General features: G+C 43.4%; 1 protein-coding gene across 2 annotated transcripts in view; it reads left to right on the top strand.

The window, feature by feature from the left end:
• COMMD1 (copper metabolism domain containing 1) overlaps positions 1–19176 on the top strand; it is a 114615-nt gene that overhangs the window by 46847 nt on the left and 48592 nt on the right. The window contains exon 3 of one of the 2 annotated variants that reach the window (XM_075925619.1): positions 4961–5635. The exons of the other annotated variant lie outside the window; for it this stretch is intronic. Coding sequence (XP_075781734.1) covers positions 4961–4975 — 15 coding nt within the window. The 3' untranslated portion in view covers positions 4976–5635. Of the gene's footprint in view, positions 1–4960; positions 5636–19176 lie in introns of those variants that run through there. 2 annotated transcript variants of the gene reach the window in all.

Below are 19176 nucleotides of genomic sequence, written 5' to 3'. Positions count from 1 at the left end.
TCAGTGAGGTGTTTTGTTTTGTTTTGTTTTTTGTTTTTGCTTCTCAGTTGTGGTCAGTGGCCCCCAGCCCTAAAAAGGTTCCTCACCCTTGCTTAAGGAGTATGCCTATAGCCTAGGTCTCTTCTCTGAATTCAGCTGAATTTCATAGGTATTAACAGTTATTCCTTGATGTGTGGTGGCACTTGTACTGGATGTATAGTGTGTTTCCATTTCAATTTCCTACATCACAAACTCATCACATGCTTTGCATTAGCTGGCAGATTCAGCAAAGAAACCAAGATCCTCATGAACCAGAGACATTGAACTGTCCCATAAGCCTGTCCAAGAACATGAATGCCTGCCTCTGCTGGCCAAAAAGGCATACTTCCTGTAGCTGCCTCTAATGGGGTTCAGAAATAATGTGCTCTCCTCCGGAGTCTTTACATGATATTCTCCCTCTCCTGGGGTTCAACTTCCCCTTAATTACACAGCTCTTCTTTAGGACCAAGGATCTTCTCAGCCCTCCTTCTTGGTGTACATATATGTGTGTTGCAGGAGATTTTAGTCCTGGCCTCCACAGCCTGTAGATTCTGCCCTCTCATCCAGAGATCTTCCCATTCTTCTTCTGGGACTGGGGATTCTAGTCCTGACACAGATTCTCCCTTCAGGTTCAGGAAGCTTCTTCCTAGGAGTTGAGATTTTCTGTCAAGCTGTTCTCTACTTGGTGCCAGAGGACCACAGCTCCCCTAGTTGAGCTGTACTTGTTACTTCAGGCCAACTGTGGCTTTCAACCAATGGTCCTCTTCAGCTGGCTTCTGTCTACAATTAGTCCCCAGAATCAGTAGTTTCAACAGAAAGCCTCCTGTTTGGTGTGTCTCTGGTCTGAGGGAAGAGGCAGCATATATACAGCTGTCTTTCCTATACCTGATATTGGTTGCATGGGAAGGAGGACAACAGTCTTTCCCCTCTCTTTCTATTTGCCTCCTGGTCTAAGGTCTAAAAGGAATAGAAGCACAGGTTTTCCCTCAAACACAGCCTATTGGTTTCCATCCTCTCTCTCCATGCGTGTCTGTCACTTCCTTTGACCTTTGGATACAAAAACTTTAGGGAGAGACGACACACCATGAGATATGTGAGATGACCCATTTTTGTCCTACGGTCTTCTAGAGCAGTGTTTCTCAACCTTTTTTAAATAAAGTACCCCTTTTTCAAAAATATATATTATAAATACCCCCAGTACCGTTTTTAGACGCACACAATTTTTTTCTACCATTGCAACACATTTGTTTAAACATCTTAATTGTAGGTGGGCTGGCACTGAAATTTTTGAGTGTAAACAGTACAAAAATAATAAAGCACCGTAAAACTTAAAACCAAAATTCAGTTTTCTCCAAATTTGAGTTGTTGATGTACCCCCTCAGACTTCTCTCGAGTACCCTTGAGGCTACTCGTACCACTGGTTGAGAAACACTGTTCTAGAGCAATGGCTCCCAACCTGTGGTCCCCAGGTCTCTGGTGGTCCGTGACGGTACTATAAGGTGTCCACAGAAAGTTTAAAATAGAAATTAAAATAAATGTACAGTTTATAAAAATGCTTATGTATTTTAATTAATAAATATTCATATACAGCTATATTGCTTGAGGGTCCATAACATTTTAATAGATTGAAAAGGGATCCATATGCTTGACAAGGTTGGGAGCCGCTGTTCTAGAGGGCACCTCTTTTCCCAGCAAATGCCTATGGAAGAAGTTTCCCTCAAATTAGGGTTGTTGAGACATGCTGGCAGAGTAGTTTATGCAAAGTGTACCCTGCTGCAGATAGAGAACATCATTCAGAAGGGCTGCCTTTCACCAACATGAAATCCACACAGTTTTTAAAGACTGAGTTTGAAGACTGAGTTTGTCTTTATAAGCAAATTTATTGTAAATTTTTACAAAACATATTGTGGAGCTGCATGAAACTCTGCAACTAAATCACATAATCTGGCGGGCCAGCCTGAATAAGGCCAGCCTGTTCTGCAACTTTATTAACTAAGTTCTAGTCCATTGTTTCTCAACTAGGGATGTTAAAATGTGTTTATTTGTGTAAACATTTATCCCCTGAATTTTTCAGCAGTTGCATGTTTACATGGGGTGGGAGGGGAGGTGGGAGCCGGTGCTTGTGGGGAGCTGGTTTGAAAACCATCTTCCTGCGAGCACTGGCTCTTGTTTCCAGGCTCCCGCTTGCCCTTTTCCCCCTATGAGCTGCCTCTGTGGGAGGAAGCCAACTCCCTGTGGGAAATCTCCACAGGAGACTTAAAAACTGACTCCCTGCATGTACCTGCTCCCGCCTTTCCTCTCCTCCCTGCTCCCCCCCCCCCCCCCCACCAACCTCTGCTACAGAGGCAGGGGGAAGGGCACTGCGTGTAACCAGAAGTGTTAACCAATGAACCCAGGCTCATTAGTTAACCATGTTACTTGAATACATGTTCACATCCATAGTCTCAACCTTTTTATATCAGGGACTGGCTTGCTGTCTCCCTAAACTATGTCAGGGAAATATCAGGGACATCCTACAGACTCTATGAAACAGCAGTTAATGATGGGCAGGAGGCACAGGGAGGCAGGAGGAAGAGGAGTCGACTTGCGGACTGCTGGTGGGCAAGAGGCACAGGGGCAAAAGGTGAGCCAGGTGTGTGTGTGGTGGGGGGGAGGGGCAATGACCATGGATGTGTCATTGAGAAACACTGTTCTAGTCTGGTCACTACCTAGACTTTAGAGCAGGCATGTTCCAACAGTCCAGCCCCCTCTGTGCTTACCAAATGGAGAGTTAACCTTGCTGTGGTTAAACTTCAGATTTAAATGGTCATGTAGTTAAAGCCTGGGTAGGTAGATCTGAAATGTTGGAAGAGGTACATTTATAGACCCAGTCTTCCGGTGATCAATATGGACAGGGTCAAAGCAAACTTGATCTGATGGATTAAACCACAGGCACAAACTTCATGGATGCTGCAGGGTAGGAACAGCCATGAAGAAAAAATAGCAGTGTTCATCACCCACCAGCAGCCAGCTTCTCCCCCCACCCCCGCATCCTCATACATACACCTAGCTCACCTTTTACCCTAGCACCTTTTACCCACCAGCAGCCCGCTAGTCAACTTCTCTTCTTTTCTGTGCCTCCTTCCCATCACTAACCGCTGTTTCACAGTCTGTAGGATGTGCCTGGAGAGAAAAGGAGAGGGTGTGGGATGTGCTTGGGAGAGGAGGTGGGAAGAGATGAAGTATGGCAGACGCTTGGGGTTGGAGTGGGTCAGGGCGTGAGGTGAGGAGAGGATGTTGAGCAATCCCTGGCTAGAAGGGAAGTTGGTGCCTGTGGATTAAACAACCAAATAGTTAATATAGTTCCTGTGGCTAACAGCAAATGTGCAGTTGCAGTGGATTAAACAACCAACTCCTTAATATTGTTCCTGTGATTAATAGCTAATGTGCACATTCAGTAGATTGCACTTCCTGTTTAGTAACTGCCTGCTTGCTCATTGAAGATATAGTACTTTACACTCAGATTGTGTATACAGAGTGCTGTATTTCTAGCTCTTGAGAGTCCAGATAGCCCCTTTCTGGTGTGACACATCTTCACTAAAAGAACATATCAGTCAGTAGTCACGTTTGGAGCTGAATAAACTTTTTACATCACAAATGTCTTTCATAAAACTGTACATGTGAGGGGTTTTGTTTGTAAAATAACATCTCTGGAATTAGTAAATATTAAAGGGTTGAGGGATCTAACACTTAACTTACCTTGATAACTTACTTTTCGCTCTCTCCCCCCCCCCCCCCCCAAAAAAAAAGTTCTCTCTGATTTTGCAACACAAAGGATTGGAAATGTTCTTTATTGGCAGCCTGTACAAAGCAAATCCAAGGTGATGGTTTTCTTTGTGATTTTGTTAGTTGTGCTCTATCTTATTCTGTCAACATTCTTGGGAACATTCTGGGTATCTAAATTTACAAGAAATTGTCTCTTAGGCAACTCAACAAAGAATTCTTCTTGCAAATGTGAATGCTTTTCACATGGATGAGCAGGCATTCTGAGATTATAGGGATGGCCTGGCCAAATATGAAAAGAGCATTTTACCAGGCAACCAACCTTCCCACATCCTGGTAGCTACACCAATCAGAAGTGGCCCAGCTGGGCCCTGGTGTACTAGTTTCTGAAATGACATTAGTAGGTGTGAGTGTGTGTGTGTGTGTGTGAATTGTGTAAACAGAATTGTTACAGGTTTTGCTGCAGGGAAAGGTGGGAGGAGTGATCAAGTTTGGAAAGCTAACGGTTAGTAAAAAGAATTATTACGTGGTATTTGGAAAGCTAGTGGTGAATTAGGAAAATACCTATAATTCAACCCCTTCCTCCACTTCCTAAACTCCTTTGCATTGTATTCACCCTGTGTAAATATTAAGGAAGGTGTACTTTTTATTTATAAAATCTAGAAATACTAGAAAATATTTGGGGAGAAACTAGGCCCCTTTTTAAGGAGAGAGAATGAGTACTGTAAAGGTTGAACCTCTCTAGTCCGGCACTCTCTGGTCCAGAAACATTCATGGTCCAGCATGAATTTAGTTAGCCCAGGGGCGGGGAACCTCAGGCCTGGGGTCTGGATGTGGCCTCTAGCTTGCCTGGATCTGGCCCCTGAAGCTCAGGGCTTCCCCCATCCCTGCCTGCTCCAGCCCCCACCGTGGGGCTGGAGCACACAAAATCTACTAGTCTTGGCCCCCTGGTCTGCGAGGGGAACGTGAGGAGTGTCTTTCTCCTTCTCATTCATGAGCCACATCAGTAAGGGTTTGGTTTTTTTATTTTTGCTTCTCACTTGTGTGCGGTCCCCGACTGATTTTTCTGTGGGTCAGTGACCGCCAATCCAAAAAAGGTTCACTAAACCTGAGTTGGTTGGATGTCCACTTACCATAGGTATGGCCAAGTTCCTCACAGCAAATTAATCTCTTGTTGCAGAGATGGCGCATATGACATCAAGTGCCAACAATGCCTTTCCGCCATGTATACTGGCCAAACCAGTCTTTCTGTGATAAAGGATTAATGGACACAAATCAGTCACCAGGAATAGTAACACAGGTAAACCTATAGGGGAACATTATAACCTCTCTGGACATTTGATAATGGATTTAAAAGTAGCTATTCTTCTACAAAGGGTTTTTAAATCACCTAATTACAGAGGGATACTGCTGAACTAGAATTCCTTGACAGATTTGACACTATCAACTTGGGCTTGAATAAAGATATTAACTGGTTAACGCACTACAAAGGCAATTTCCCCTGGCCTTGAAATTCGCATTTACACATCACAAGCTATGAATCGGACAAATCTGGCCTGACTCAATTAGCATCATTAGCACTGGTCCTACAATTTACAGGTAATTGTTTTGCTATTATATATTTTCTGGTTTCTCTAATTTCCACTCCAACTCATCTGCTGAAGTGGGTTTTACCCACAAAAGCTCATAATATATTTATTAGTCTTTAAGGTGCCACACGACTGCTTGTTGTTTTTAAAATGATAGAATAACACAGCTATCCCTCTGAGACTATGTAACAATGAAGTTAAAATCTTTAAATGTCTGCTTCTCTTCTACTTTATGGGTGTGTCTAGACTGGCAAGATTTTGCGCAAAAGCAGTTGCTTTTGCACAAAAACTTGCCAGCTGTCTATATTGGCCGCTTGAATTTGCGCAAGAGCACTGACGTTCTAATGTAAAAATTCAGTGCTTTTTGAGCAAATATTTTAACGCTTCCACTCAGGGATAAGCCCTCTTGCACAAGAATACTTGCGCAAGAGGGCCAGTGTAGACAGGAACCTTAATTTTTTGTGCAAGAAAGCCCGATGGCTAAAATGGCCATCGGAGCTTTCTTGTGCAAAAGTGCTTCTAGACTGGCACGGATGCTTTTGCACAAAAGCACTTTTTGTGCAAAAGCATCCTTGCCAATCTAGATGCTCTCTTGTGGAAATACTTTTAACTGAAAAGTTTTTCCGTTAAAAGTATTTCCGCGAAATCATGCCAGTCTAGATGCAGCCCATAGATTTAATTTTCAGCAGGTGACTGGTGGAATTTGGACGGGACATTTGTATGCTTATTTTTAGAATTGTGCATCTGCAGGTATAGTTGTTTCATTAGTATGTGCAAATTCAGTAACGCATTTGCATACTGGTCTTTTCCTCCTTTTTCTGAAAACGTGGCCTACTCTGTCAACTGCATAATTAAGCCACCCCAATGAGCAGTAACTGTGTTGGCAGGAGCATGGCACTGCAACGTTAAAAGTACGTTGTGGGACTGAGTCCTTGTCTATGCTACTAAATTTTGTCATCAAAAACTGCCTTTTGGCAACTCAGCAGTGAGAGTGTACACTCTGCAGTGCTACTTTGGTGGGGAGGGGGGAGCCTGGTTTCAGTGACAAAAATATTTCCTCTCCCCTTATTATCAATAAAGAGCCTATATAGACACTGCTGTTTGTTTTTTCTACAGAACTGGCTTCTGCCATTATCCCACAATGCCTGCCCCGATCACTCTGCTCAGCGTTATGATCTTTGCTGCCCTCCAGGCATGCGCCTTTCTCTTTTCAAAGCTTGAGGAAGTATCTGGCAGCTGTGTGTGCTGCTTGTTTGGGGAACCAAGAGCCAAATCATTGGACTGCTCCTGTTCTGTCCTGCACTAGGAATAAAGGGGAGGGAGAAATTGCTCTGCTGCTTTGACGTTCCTTAGCGTGGAGAGCTCACAGAGCTACTTATGAAGCCACTCCTGGTAGCTGAGGAGCTTGTGTGAGCACTCGGAGGGAATCCCAAGGTGCACAGTGATCATCTCCACCTTCCCACAAGGCTGCACTGTGAATTACATACCCACAGTGCTCTGCTGACACTGTTTATGAGGGTGCCCCAAGTGTGGACATGATCTGTCAACAGAGGGAGCAAGTGTGAACACCCTCTGGAAAGTTTTGTTTTTTCGACTTTTAAGTTTTGTCAACTAAACTTGGTAGTGTAGACAAGGTCTAAGAGTCAACCCTACTGAAGTACATGTGTTCAGCTCTAATGTACATTTGGGAAAACACTGAGAAATATTGAATTGAATATTTTAAATGTTCTACTCATCTATAATATCTCACATGGATGGTCTTTGCTGTTTAAACTTGTTTTAATATAAACATTGTCTAGTTCAGTTGCAGAGCATTTCAACTAACTGTATTCTGTATTATTAGTGATAACTTTTATAAAAATGATTCAATCAATTCACTAGGCCCCAAATTTATCCTAATTATTCTTGTATGTTTGATATTCAAAGACAGCTGTTACCTAAAGGAAATTGAGGCAGACTTCCATAGCACTCACCTACTGTTGGAGTCTCAACTCTGAGGAAGCTTTCGAATGCTGTGTGCACGGATTTGGACACAAAAACATAGTGAATAACAAAACAGTTTTATTTGTTGATTTGAACGAGCAGCCTTGCCTGTTTCCCTTACACTCTTCGATCATACAAGAGTTTAATAAAATGTTTACATATACAGCATCTTCTAGCCACCAATCTCAGTGAAACTCATTGAGAACTAGTAATAAATTAAGCATCACTGCACTGTCTGAGGGAGGGAACTATTATTTTTCCCATTGCAGATAAGGAAAACTGAAGAATAGATTATGTAACTGCCTTGCCCAGGGTCATACTTGAATAAAATCCAGGAGTCCTGACTTCTAGATGTGGCTTTGAACTGCTCACCTGCCCTTGTTTTCTATTCCAAATGTGACTGGGTACTGCAAATGTATCTGTTATTACTTCTGTTAACACCTTCAGAAAAACCCTTACTGCATTCCTTTCCCCTATTCTTTTTCTTGTTTCTTTATTTCTTAACATATATAGGTACAGTCTATTTGAAGTGCAATGTCCCTTGTCCTCTCTGTGGGGGTAGAGACACATTTTTGTTTTTTTTAGAAGTAGTTGTGCTTCGGTGATTGAAGATTTGAAAGAGAACTTTTCTGGGCAGGATGCTGAGGTGCCAAGTTCTCCTCTTTTGGGGAAAGCTCTTGTTTTTAATTTTAAATCCATTTTCAGAATACTTTAGTGATATGATTGGTGCCATTTTCCAACAGCAAAACGGGGCGAGGTTACTCCTAGTTCAAATCCAGGACCAATTATACATAAAAAGTTTTAATATGTACTTACATTCTGAAGTTCCTTCCAGAGCATCTAATTCTTCTGTCTTAGCCTAGATTTCTGGCTAGGACTTGGGCTCCGGTAATGCAGAGCAGGATTAGGGTTGTCTTTCTAGTCAGCCATCATCAGCTTCCTGAGGCCCCCTCTTCCCCCTCAAAAAATCCTAGCTCTTGGGGCATCTCCTCTCTGGTATCCTTCTGTTCATCTAATGATGGGTTGGGTAGGTTGTCCTTGGTGCTGGAGGAGACCATGGGTAGCAGGTCCCAGACAGTACCTGGGATGAGTCATACTGTAGTGAAGAATTTTGTTCATTTCACCAGCAAACAGACTGATCATATGTCTCCTGCAGGATTGCTTAATGTTATCCCTCATTTCAGGATACTTCGTTTTGAGCTGCTGGATCTTTATCTGGCCCTGGTTGCTGTTCCAGCCATGATTCCTCACACACACCTGCTTTGCTATGCCCACAAAAAGTCCTTATTCCTGTTGCTGGCCACAGAGCTTTCTCAACCAACTTCTCCCAGATGGTGGTGAGATCCAGAGCCTCAGCCCAGCTTCAGGCAGCTGTGATGTTGTGGGGCTTTTGGAGTGCTGTCAAAATTATATCACCAGAATAATAATATAATGAGGTCTAGAAATAAAGGGGGCAAAATCTGTCTCTGCACCACCTTTTAAAAGGGGGAAGGGCAGTCCTGGAAACTTTACACCGGAGCAGAGAAAGAGCAGCCAAGTAAATGGACAAGTCAGTGACTGTCAACCTGAAAAGCACGGTCACAGAGCTGTTGGAAGCAAGCAAAAAATGGTGTACAGCAATTCCATGCACATGAATAAAAGACCAAACTAATCTATTTCAAAGAGAACCCATTTCACTTTGCAAGAAGACTCTAATAGGGATGTGGAAGGTTAAGTGGTAAGCATCACCCTTAATAGGTGATACTTACTGTTCCAGTTAACGGGTAACTAGTGGGGGTTGGAGCAGCTCTCTGCCACAGAAAGGGGCTGCTCTTGTCGGGAGTAGCCTCTGCTCACGGTGGGCCCAGATGCTGTGCAGGCAGAAGCTGCTCCAGCATCTAGAACAGTCTCTGTCTGTGGGGAGCCTGGCTAAGAAAGGTTAAACTCCACTGGTGCAAATCACATCTTTCCTTGTCTGCACTTGGAGTGTCACTGGTGTAGCCACAGCAGTTGCTGACCACCAGTTCCTGGAACTGGGACAGATCACCACTTGTAGTTTGGCTTTTGAGCCTCATAGGAATTTGTAGGACTTCTGGTAATCAGTAAATATTTTTTACATGTAAACTCATCATATTTGATCACTGACAGATGTTCAGTGTTAAATCTATTATGCCATATTTATAGACTCACTTTGAAAAGCAGAACCTCACTTTAAGGTACTGTAAAATTTAGGAGCTCAACATATTTGGTCTTCAGTAGTGTATGAGGCATGGCAGATCATCAGTGCTGTGTATCATGTTCAGAAGCAATAACCTTTTTTAGAAAATTACATTTTTGCTCAAAGTAGTCATTTAAATAATCTGTGGTTAATTTTAAATCACCTGCTTTTATTGCTTTTATGGAAATGGAGCACTTTAATTTCCCGATATCATGGTGCTTAGAGAGATTGCTCTGAAGTAGGACTGTTTGTGAAAAACATGAATGTGATCAAATTTAATTAGATTGGAACCTGATTCTGCTTACAGATATTTTGTTTGTATGTTGGGAACTGTGAGGGGGTTCGCACTCACCACCGTATCCCCCTGCCGTCTGTCTTCCGGAATTGGCTCCCTTGGCAGGTGGGGTGCCTTCTCTGGGGTGGTGTCTCCCCTCTTTACTCCCGGCTGCGGCGTCCTCTTCGCCACACTGCCCTCCGGCAGTGCCCAAGTCTGTCTCTGAGCCCCCCTTCCGGGGGTTGATGTTCCTCCAGCGGGCCTTCTTTCAAGCCCCGCAGTCTGGGGATTTGCGGGCCAGAGCTCCCCTAGCCCTGCCTGGCCTCCCCAGCCCTGCCCTAGCTCCAGGGAGCCGCCGCCTCCTCCTCCCTCAGCAGCCAGGTTCTCACTGCCTCCCTCTTTCACAGCAGCAGCTCCTTCTCTTTTATAGCGCCCAGCTGGGCCCTAATGGGCTAGTACAGCCTCAGCTGGGCTAAATTCCCCGGCCCTGGTTCAGGCCGGGGTCTGCCCTTAAAGGGCCAGTGCAGGGCGAGCGCCCTGTCACACACCCTCCCCCTTAAGTATCTCTCCCGGGGGGGGGGGGGGAAGTACCCTAACGCCCCAATGTACGCCTTAGCTGGGCCCGTAGGGTGTCTCTCTCTTCCCGCAGGCTCTCCACTCTCAGGAGCAGCCTACTCCCCTCTTCCAGGGTCTGGACTCCCACTGCGGTCCTCTCGACCACAGCTGGAGTCTGGGTTCCCACCGAGGCCCTGCCTCTTCCGAGGCGGGTTCCCCATTTTGCGCTAGGCCTTCGGGCCTCAGCCTTCCCCTTCCTAAAGGCTCTTATCTCCCCCACTCCCTCCTGGGGAGTCGCCTTACGCTGGCTCTCTTTCTGGGCCATCCGCCCCCCTCCCTGGGGGCAGTGCCTTTTAATATGGCCTTCTGCGTGGCAATAAAAGCACTGTTTGTGCCTCCCATGGGTCCTGGCCCCCCGCCAGGCCCTTTGTGGCTTAGCCCCTCCTCTCGGGCTAGCCGGTGCCCTGTAGGTCTCCCTGGCGCACTCCCTCTTTAGGTGCCCAGGTTCCCCACAGGCCCAACACCTTCGTAACCCCCCTGTTGCCTTCACAGGGGGGACTCTCCCACCATCCATCCTATCTGGGTGGGACCTCCTTTCCCTGACCCAGTAGCAGCACTCCCTCCTCCTGTGGCCCCGATGTCCGCAGGAGAAACAAGTTGGAAGTCCAGGCCCGGGCTCCCAGCCCTTGGCGCCTGTGTGTCCCTGGAGTCTGGGTGCCCACCCTTGCAGCGGCCTGACCAGCCTCTTCTGCTGCTCGGCAGGCTGGGCCACCCACGGCCTCCAATAAATGTCCATCTCTTTCTGTAATGTCCCGGGTCCAAACCAGCCCCCTTGGTCGCAGGGCAGCAGGCCCAATGGCCCGAGTTCACCCAAAGTAGCCCCCTTGTATCAGGGGGGGACCGCACGTGCCCACATTCTCCACCATCTGTGAGGGGGTTCGCACTCACCACCGTATCCCCCTGCCGTCTGTCTTCCGGAATTGGCTCCCTTGGCAGGTGGGGTGCCTTCTCTGGGGTGGTGTCTCCCCTCTTTACTCCCGGCTGCGGCGTCCTCTTCGCCACACTGCCCTCCGGCAGTGCCCAAGTCTGTCTCTGAGCCCCCCTTCCGGGGGTTGATGTTCCTCCAGCGGGCCTTCTTTCAAGCCCCGCAGTCTGGGGATTTGTGGGCCAGAGCTCCCCTAGCCCTGCCTGGCCTCCCCAGCCCTGCCCTAGCTCCAGGGAGCCGCCGCCTCCGCCTCCGCCTCCGCCTCCCTCAGCAGCCAGGTTCTCACTGCCTCCCTCTTTCACAGCAGCAGCTCCTTCTCTTTTATAGCGCCCAGCTGGGCCCTAATGGGCTAGTACAGCCTCAGCTGGGCTAAATTCCCCGGCCCTGGTTCAGGCCGGGGTCTGCCCTTAAAGGGCCAGTGCAGGGCGAGCGCCCTGTCACAGGAACAAATGGACAGCACTTGAAAAACTCTTCTTTATAGTGCAAAGCATTGTGGATATTTGCATTGAACACTTGACCCACCTGTTGTCTGTTCACTTAGCATGTACCTACAGTCAGATAACTCTTTCCTCTCTTATCTGTGTTTGGATATTTACTGTTTGTTCCACCTGCAGTAAAACAGCTAACATTTAAAAAAAATATTTCTGATACTCTATCAGAATACTTCAATAATTTGTCAATATCTGCTTCTTTCATAAGCCAGTGTCTCGTATCAAAATTATTATTGAATTTAGATAAAATTGATGTACAGATGTACTTTGCATCTCCATTATTCATCACATCACTGGCAGTTAAAGATGTTTCATTCCCCTTCTTCCTCTGATGAATCTGTATTGGCCACTATGGGTGTGTCTACATAGCAAATGGAATTGCTGTATAGACAGGCGCTCACATAGTTATTCCGAAATAACTATGCGAGCGTCTACACATCAATTCTGTTATTTCAAAATAATTTCAAAATGACAGATGGCTTATTCCAACTTCTGTAAACCTCTTTGTACGAAGAATATCACCTATTCTAGAATAGCTATTTTGAAATAAGGAGTGTGTACATGCTCCACTGCTGCTATTTCGAAATAGCCCCTCACTAAGGCCATTCTAAGTTATTTCTTCTTGGGCTCTAAAGCGAGATAGCACATCTACACTATAGGGAAGCCTCAAAATTAATCCAGTGCAGGGTTCCAGATGTGCTATTTCAAAATAAGCTATTTTGGAATAACTTACCTTTCTGGAATCTTCATTTCCTAACTTTGGAGTGTTTGACTATGGAAATTTAATGTTCTTTTCATATAGTTTTTTAAAAATGTAGTGTATGCAGTTACCTAGTTTATGAAAAATTCAAAATTTGATAATCCTAGTCTTTACTAAAAGTACCAACATGTTTTCTTTTTGATACAGAAAAAAATCTTACTTTTGGGAAAGCCTGGCCTAGTTTACCTGGTGTTTAAGTATCTTCCACATCAGGATGTTTTAAAAAGTTAATTGTGTTAACTGATATTCAATTTGAGCTCTCTGCTGTGATGGGAAATATATTTGATTTGTCATACAGAGAAGGTATTCACATAACAGAGCTACTCTACTGTCTGGTTTTTTTTATCTGTCTGGTTTCTAACTGAATTTTCTTGAAAAAAAAAAAAAAAAAAAAAAAAAAAAACCTAACAATGTACATAGGGAAAGAAGATTCAGATCCCAGAAAGGTATTTATTTGACTTGAGCCTTCTGTGTGCACAGATGAACATTTACTTATAGTTAAAGACATTTATTTAAGGATTATATGCAAATAAATGAAGAACACTTTTGAAATGTATAAGCCACAGGAGAAGACATTGCTGGGACAACTGTAGCCAAAGAAAATTCAAGATGAGGGTGTTTAGAAAGGAAATATTAACCCTTCCTTGAGCATAGCATGGGAAATAGTTTAGAAGCCCTTCTTTCCCTAGTAACATCTTCCTAGTCCATCCGCTGACCTGACTTTAAGTGTTATAATATGCCAAGAATCTAGTACTTTTATATAAAAATAAATATATAAAACTAATTTTAGAAAATATATAAAATATCTAGCTTAATCTTTTCTTTGTAGCTTCCATTTTCCACTTTCCCTGTGACAAACATGGAACTAGCATGTAAAAATGTAATCATTTTATAAACAGTGTATGTGACCTAGTCAGTGATATCCAGTTATTGTGTCTCAGAAACCCTCTTCAGGGTGCTGACAAAGCCACTGACACTCGCCTTCCTGCTCTCTGGGGCTTCTTACCATCTTGTCCTGCTGAGCCAACTCACTTGGTCTCCGCCAGTCAGGGCACAGAGCAGAGATACTGCCTCTGCCACCTTCCCTCCAAAGAGCAATACAGACACTGAAACTTTTCAGGTCCAAGGAAAATGCAGTTTTGGGCTCACCTTCCAGGGAGACCATTCCCTGGGGAAGGGAGGGGAGATGGAGTGAGAAGGGTGGAGCCTCAAAGAAGGGGCAGGGCAGGAGACAGGGCAAGGGTATTTGAGTTTGAGGTAGATCCTGGATTGCACTTAAATTCAAAAAGTGATTCTGTGCTTTAAACAGTTGGCGAGAGAGAGAGAGAAGAATCTTTCATGCAGGTGGCCTCTGAGACCAGATCTAATGATTTGAAAATAATGTTTCAAATACATCTTCTGTAAGAGAAGCAATTATGGAACGAGTTAGCTTTAAATGCTTTCTTGAGAGGAATGTAAAGGCTTCATTCAGTATTAACTGCAAAAACATTGATAATTCATGTGTTAGAAAAAACTAGCTTGAATGCAAAAGCTAATGGAAGAACACTGATGCACAGTACTTGCACTGAAATCAAGGGCAGTACTTTTCTTTTGAGAGCAGAATGGGAAGACAACATATATTTTCAAGGTGTCATGAATTTTGTTGTTTTATCTCATTTTGGCTTTAATGTATTTCTATTTTGGACATATCTGCACATGAGGACAGAATTGCTTTCATTACTGTCCACTGGCATAATGGTACCTTGTGATTCCAAATAAGAGGATGTTCCCTGTCTCTAGGATCCTATTCTTAGGATGGGTGCATGCTTTTTTTTTTTTTTTTTCTTTCATCCAGGTCCATACTTTGCAAATTTTCTGGCTGTCCCACTAAACTCTGCAGTCAGATCACTCTGTAGAACCTAAGAGATCGTGGCTGTCTGCTTCTGCATTGCTACCCATTTTTACATTTCTGTTCAGGGAGCTGAAGGTGGATCTAGAAAGAGGTTTCCTTGCATACTGTCTTGTTAGATCCGTACTAGGAGAATCGAATAGGGGCTGTTAGGTCATCTGAACAACATGTTTTGTGTGGGTTGGTGCCGGGGGTGTGTGTGTGTTTGTTTGTTTTTTTATTTTTTTGCTGCTTAGGAAAATAACTCTAATTAGGCCGACAAATTGCTCCGTTAACACACAGTCTTTGATTCCACTAGGCCTCTTCCTTTCTTTGCGACTCCATCTTTGATGCATGTAGAACGTGATCATGGAGTAGCCACAGGAGGGTGTGATCATATCTGAGTGAAGAACTGGTATGCTGAAGTGGATGCAAAATTCATAAACAACGGTTAAGCTATTTTAGAACAACCAAAAGACACAATCCCATAAAGACCTGCTACCCTAGCACTCTGGAATCTTGTTCCTTACCCTCTTCTGAACAGGATGAGAAAAGTCCCTTCCACTTCTTTCAGTGATAGATTCTTCCTCCTCTTTCTCTTTGTTTGTTAAATTTGCTTTCATAGCATTTTTTCCTGGATCAAACAGATGGGGAATACTGAGCTCTATAAGTTCAACTCAGAAGTGAACACATAATTCAACAAATTCCTTCTTCCTACCTGCCCAGTCTTCTCAGAATGAACGACTTGTAAATATTAAATGTGTTTAAAGTCCTTTTTTCGTTCAGAAGTTGAGAAAGTTGACGTTTGTTTTGAAAGTTGCAAAACTACTATTACTGGATGGGCAACGGACTTCTTTTACCCGTTTACAAGCCAGTCACATATCAGTGTAGAACACTGCTAGTGAGATGCTAGAGGGTTCATGACTTCCTGGGCTATGAGACTGAAGCCTCCACTTTCAAGTGTAATATGGTGATGGTGTGGCTCACTATGCAAACGTCCATAAAACAATGTCAGCTAGATCTCTCTGCATCTCGGGATTTCTTTCTCGGTGTTCAAGTGCCACAATAAAGACATTTTTCCATCTGTTGCTGCTTATTACATCCATATTGGCTAGATGTGAAATGCTACATTATGTATGACAAGATTACTCATTAGAAATCTCTGTTGGTGCCTTTTCTTCTCCCATCTACATCCTTTCCCTAGGCAAAATGCCTTTATATTCTTATACCTGTCCCCTGTTTCTCTTTTACATCTCACTCTACAAATGTCTCTTTATGGAGGAGCTTATGTCTCATGTGCAGGGATTGATGGATAGACTATTTGTTAGCTTCCTTGCTGTTAGCAGGAGTGATTATGCTGTATAATCTTGATTTTTCTCTAGTGGTAAGTAAAAGAAGGAAGGATGTACTGCAAAAGCAATCCCAAATGAGTAATATCTTTGCTTCCCTATTTCATTTTACTCCAGCTACAAATAACACCATCTGTAACATTATCCTAGTTCTCAACTGATCCTGAATTTGTCCTCTTTCTCCAGTTTTAGATGTGATGTTATGTTTCTATTGAAAGTTGCATCCGTTTGTCCTTTGGACTTTAGGTTTTTTAAACAAATTTAAAATTGGATATAATGCAAGGTAATATAGTTTGTGAGTAAAATTACACCTTTGAAATATGTCTACATTAAAGCAGCGGGAAGATGAATAATTATTTTTCAAATTAGGTATAGATGAGAAAATATTTTTAATTTGACAGGTACTAATGAAACAAAACCCTCAAGTACAAATGGATCAAGTATCACTAATAAATACTTACTGTGCAATTCTGCATCCAGAGACTTAAATTATACTTGCCTCTTCAAACTCTGTATCAAATCTGTTGTGCCCTTTACCTTTTTAATGCTATTCTATCTTTTTTGTTGCTTTGACTGGGATATTATCTTACTGCCTGTATTAATTGTTGCTAAATGTAAAACTTTTGTGTGTCTTCAGAATTCTGAAACAATAACTGAATGCTTAATTTTTAAATGAATTTATCTTCATTATTTCTGAAGTAAAGCTTTTAATGTTGTCTCACGTTACTTTCTTATAAACATACTAGGGAATTGCAATCTTGATGCAGCTACTATAATGTCGGTGCAAAACTAGTTGGAAAACCATTACCAAATAGTAATTATCAGTGGTTTACATTCATGCTGGAAGGCCATAACAAGTGGTGGGACCAGGAGCCCAGCATGCTGGGAGCTAGGCTGCCTGGTGTAGCAGGGAAGAGGGGCGGGACAGGAAGGGAAGTGGGGTTGGCAGCATGAGGGGGGACTAGCTGTGAAGTCAGTGGCCAGTCCAAGGTTGGAGGAACGGTAGCAGGGGGGCCAGATATGACTGCCCCTGGTCTGGCAAAATCCCTCATCCAGGACCGGTCAGGTCCCGAGGGTGCCAGACCAGGGAGCTCCAGTCTGTGCTTGTAAAATGTGATGTAAGAATTTTTCATAGTGAGGAACCAGGGATTTGACTCTTGTTTTTGAATCTCTCTCATATATCACATAGAACAATGTTGCTGAAAGTGCACCGCGAAACCACTTTGAGAAACACATTAACTGGCCATCTCAGTTTGTTTATTTACTGGTGCTGCAGCCATGGAGCCTCGCGTCTCCCATTGGGCCAGGCCACCGCTTCCCGCTGCTCCGCTTGGCTGCAAAGAGCGAAACGGAGCCAGTGGGAACTGCGAGGCTCCATGGCCACAGCATCAATAAATAAACTAACCGTAGCAGCCAGTTAATGTGTTTCTCAAAGAGGTTTACGGATCACTTGAGGAAATACTGATCTAGAAGATACTAGCAGTCAGGAGTGAAAATAACTTATATGTCTTACCAGTATCAGCCCACCCTTCGGTGCTGTCTGGCTTACACTGCCTGGGGCTGATTAAAGGGCCTGAGACTCCAGTCACTTCCATAGTAGTAGTGTGGTAGAGGTTGGTGCCCCTTTTAAATTTCTGGGCGCTGGAACAGTTACCCTCCCCCCCCATCCTCTCTCCTTCACTAGCAGCACTTTAATGTTAGCTTAGCCATTTTCTTATTGCTTTCACCTCTGATAGCAATAGGAAAGTAGAGTGAAATTTTCATCCCTTGTTGTTCTGGGCTGAATCTATTTTGTGTGTTTCCTGCACTGCAGGTTAACTCTATTCAATGGCTATTTAATTATGTATGTGCTAAGTGATTTTTTTTCATTTAATAAACCAAAAAGCCGCTGCAAATCAAATATCTATTCTTTAACAGAAGACTGGATTTTCTATACATGTCTAAGAATTTTAAACTGATGTTGAGAAAGGAGGAAAGGTGCAGTAGGTAAATTTTTGCTTATTGATTTGTTGACTTGAAACAGTCTGAAAAGAAATACCTGAGAAGTTCTGTATTGTAGAGCTGGTGAGATCTTTTCTCTAACCAATAAGAATGAAGGTTATGAATTAATTTTAGCTCTGGCTAATTGCTTTAAAAATTTAGTAATCTGTAATTGGCCGCATAGGATATCAGTTTAGAGTCTAGAACAGTGTTTCCTCAGCTTGAAGAGCCACAGTAGCAAGATTCATTCATAGATCTCCTCCTAACTCATTTCCTTCAACTCCCATTAATAATTTCTAAAAAAAACTTTATTCTGAGATCAGAAGGGTTTCTGAACACAGGATGCTGGCAGACTATAAACTTGAAATGACTGGTTTAGGGAATAAATCATGTATGTCTTGAAAATAAAAGCTATCATGCTGTTTCCCTTTAAATTAATTTATCTAATATTTTCTGACTTCCTATCTCCGTCATATTTAAAAGGAAACTGTCAAGTGACTAGGCCCACATTTTTACTTGAAATAAAGATTGAGTGAGGTGTTTGAGAGCAGAATTCATGTATACTGTTGCTCATTTTAGTCTTGAAGAGATCCAAAATGTTCAGGAACAAAGCAAAAGCTCTTGACTTACTGAAATAGCAGGTAGAGTACAGTATGGCTCACTTCACTGCACAGACTGTATACGTGCACTTGAACAAGCACGCTCTGTTCTCATCCCAGAGGGTAAGTGCTTGAGTGCTCAAAAGAATGTGAATGAAAATACAAACCGCTGATTTAGTTTGATTGTACAAGCACAGTACAAAGGAGTGGACAGAATTGTTGTGATTATTAGAGTGGCTATCAAAGAGGTCACTAAGCATTGTGGACAGCCAACAAGCAGTTCTGCTTTGTGAAATCTTCAGTCAGGTAATCAATAGAAGCCTATAGTTAAATGTAGAAGAATTTCATTTTATTTGATTAATTTTTAGGAATATCTAAGTACTGCTTGAACTCTCCATGAGCAGGCATGATTTTAGTTAGGCTGATGTTCACTTGTCATGGGTGTGGCCAAGTTTCCTGTGGTCCCAAATGTCTATTTACAGCCCTGGCTCTCAGAGTTTTGTGCTATTATTTAGCTCTGATTTACCCCTAAATATCTTATAAGAGCCCAGTAAGTGGTGAAAGTGTTACTAATGTTCCTGTAGTTCAGCAAAGGCTTATCGGTTAATTGGCTGTCCGCTCTGCTCCTGGGGAGGAGGTTTCCCTGGCACAGCAAACCCTCCTCCCTGGAACCCGGTTGGCAGGGGCTGACAGCCCAACTCCCAGGGAGGCTTTGCTGCAGGCTATATAAAGTTTTGCTTTATACTGCAGAGTGGGTAACTGTGTAA

This window comes from Pelodiscus sinensis, chromosome 3, assembly GCF_049634645.1.
Source record: "Pelodiscus sinensis isolate JC-2024 chromosome 3, ASM4963464v1, whole genome shotgun sequence".
NCBI lineage: Eukaryota > Metazoa > Chordata > Testudines > Trionychidae > Pelodiscus > Pelodiscus sinensis.
This window is presented reverse-complemented; position numbering and strand designations above follow the sequence as displayed.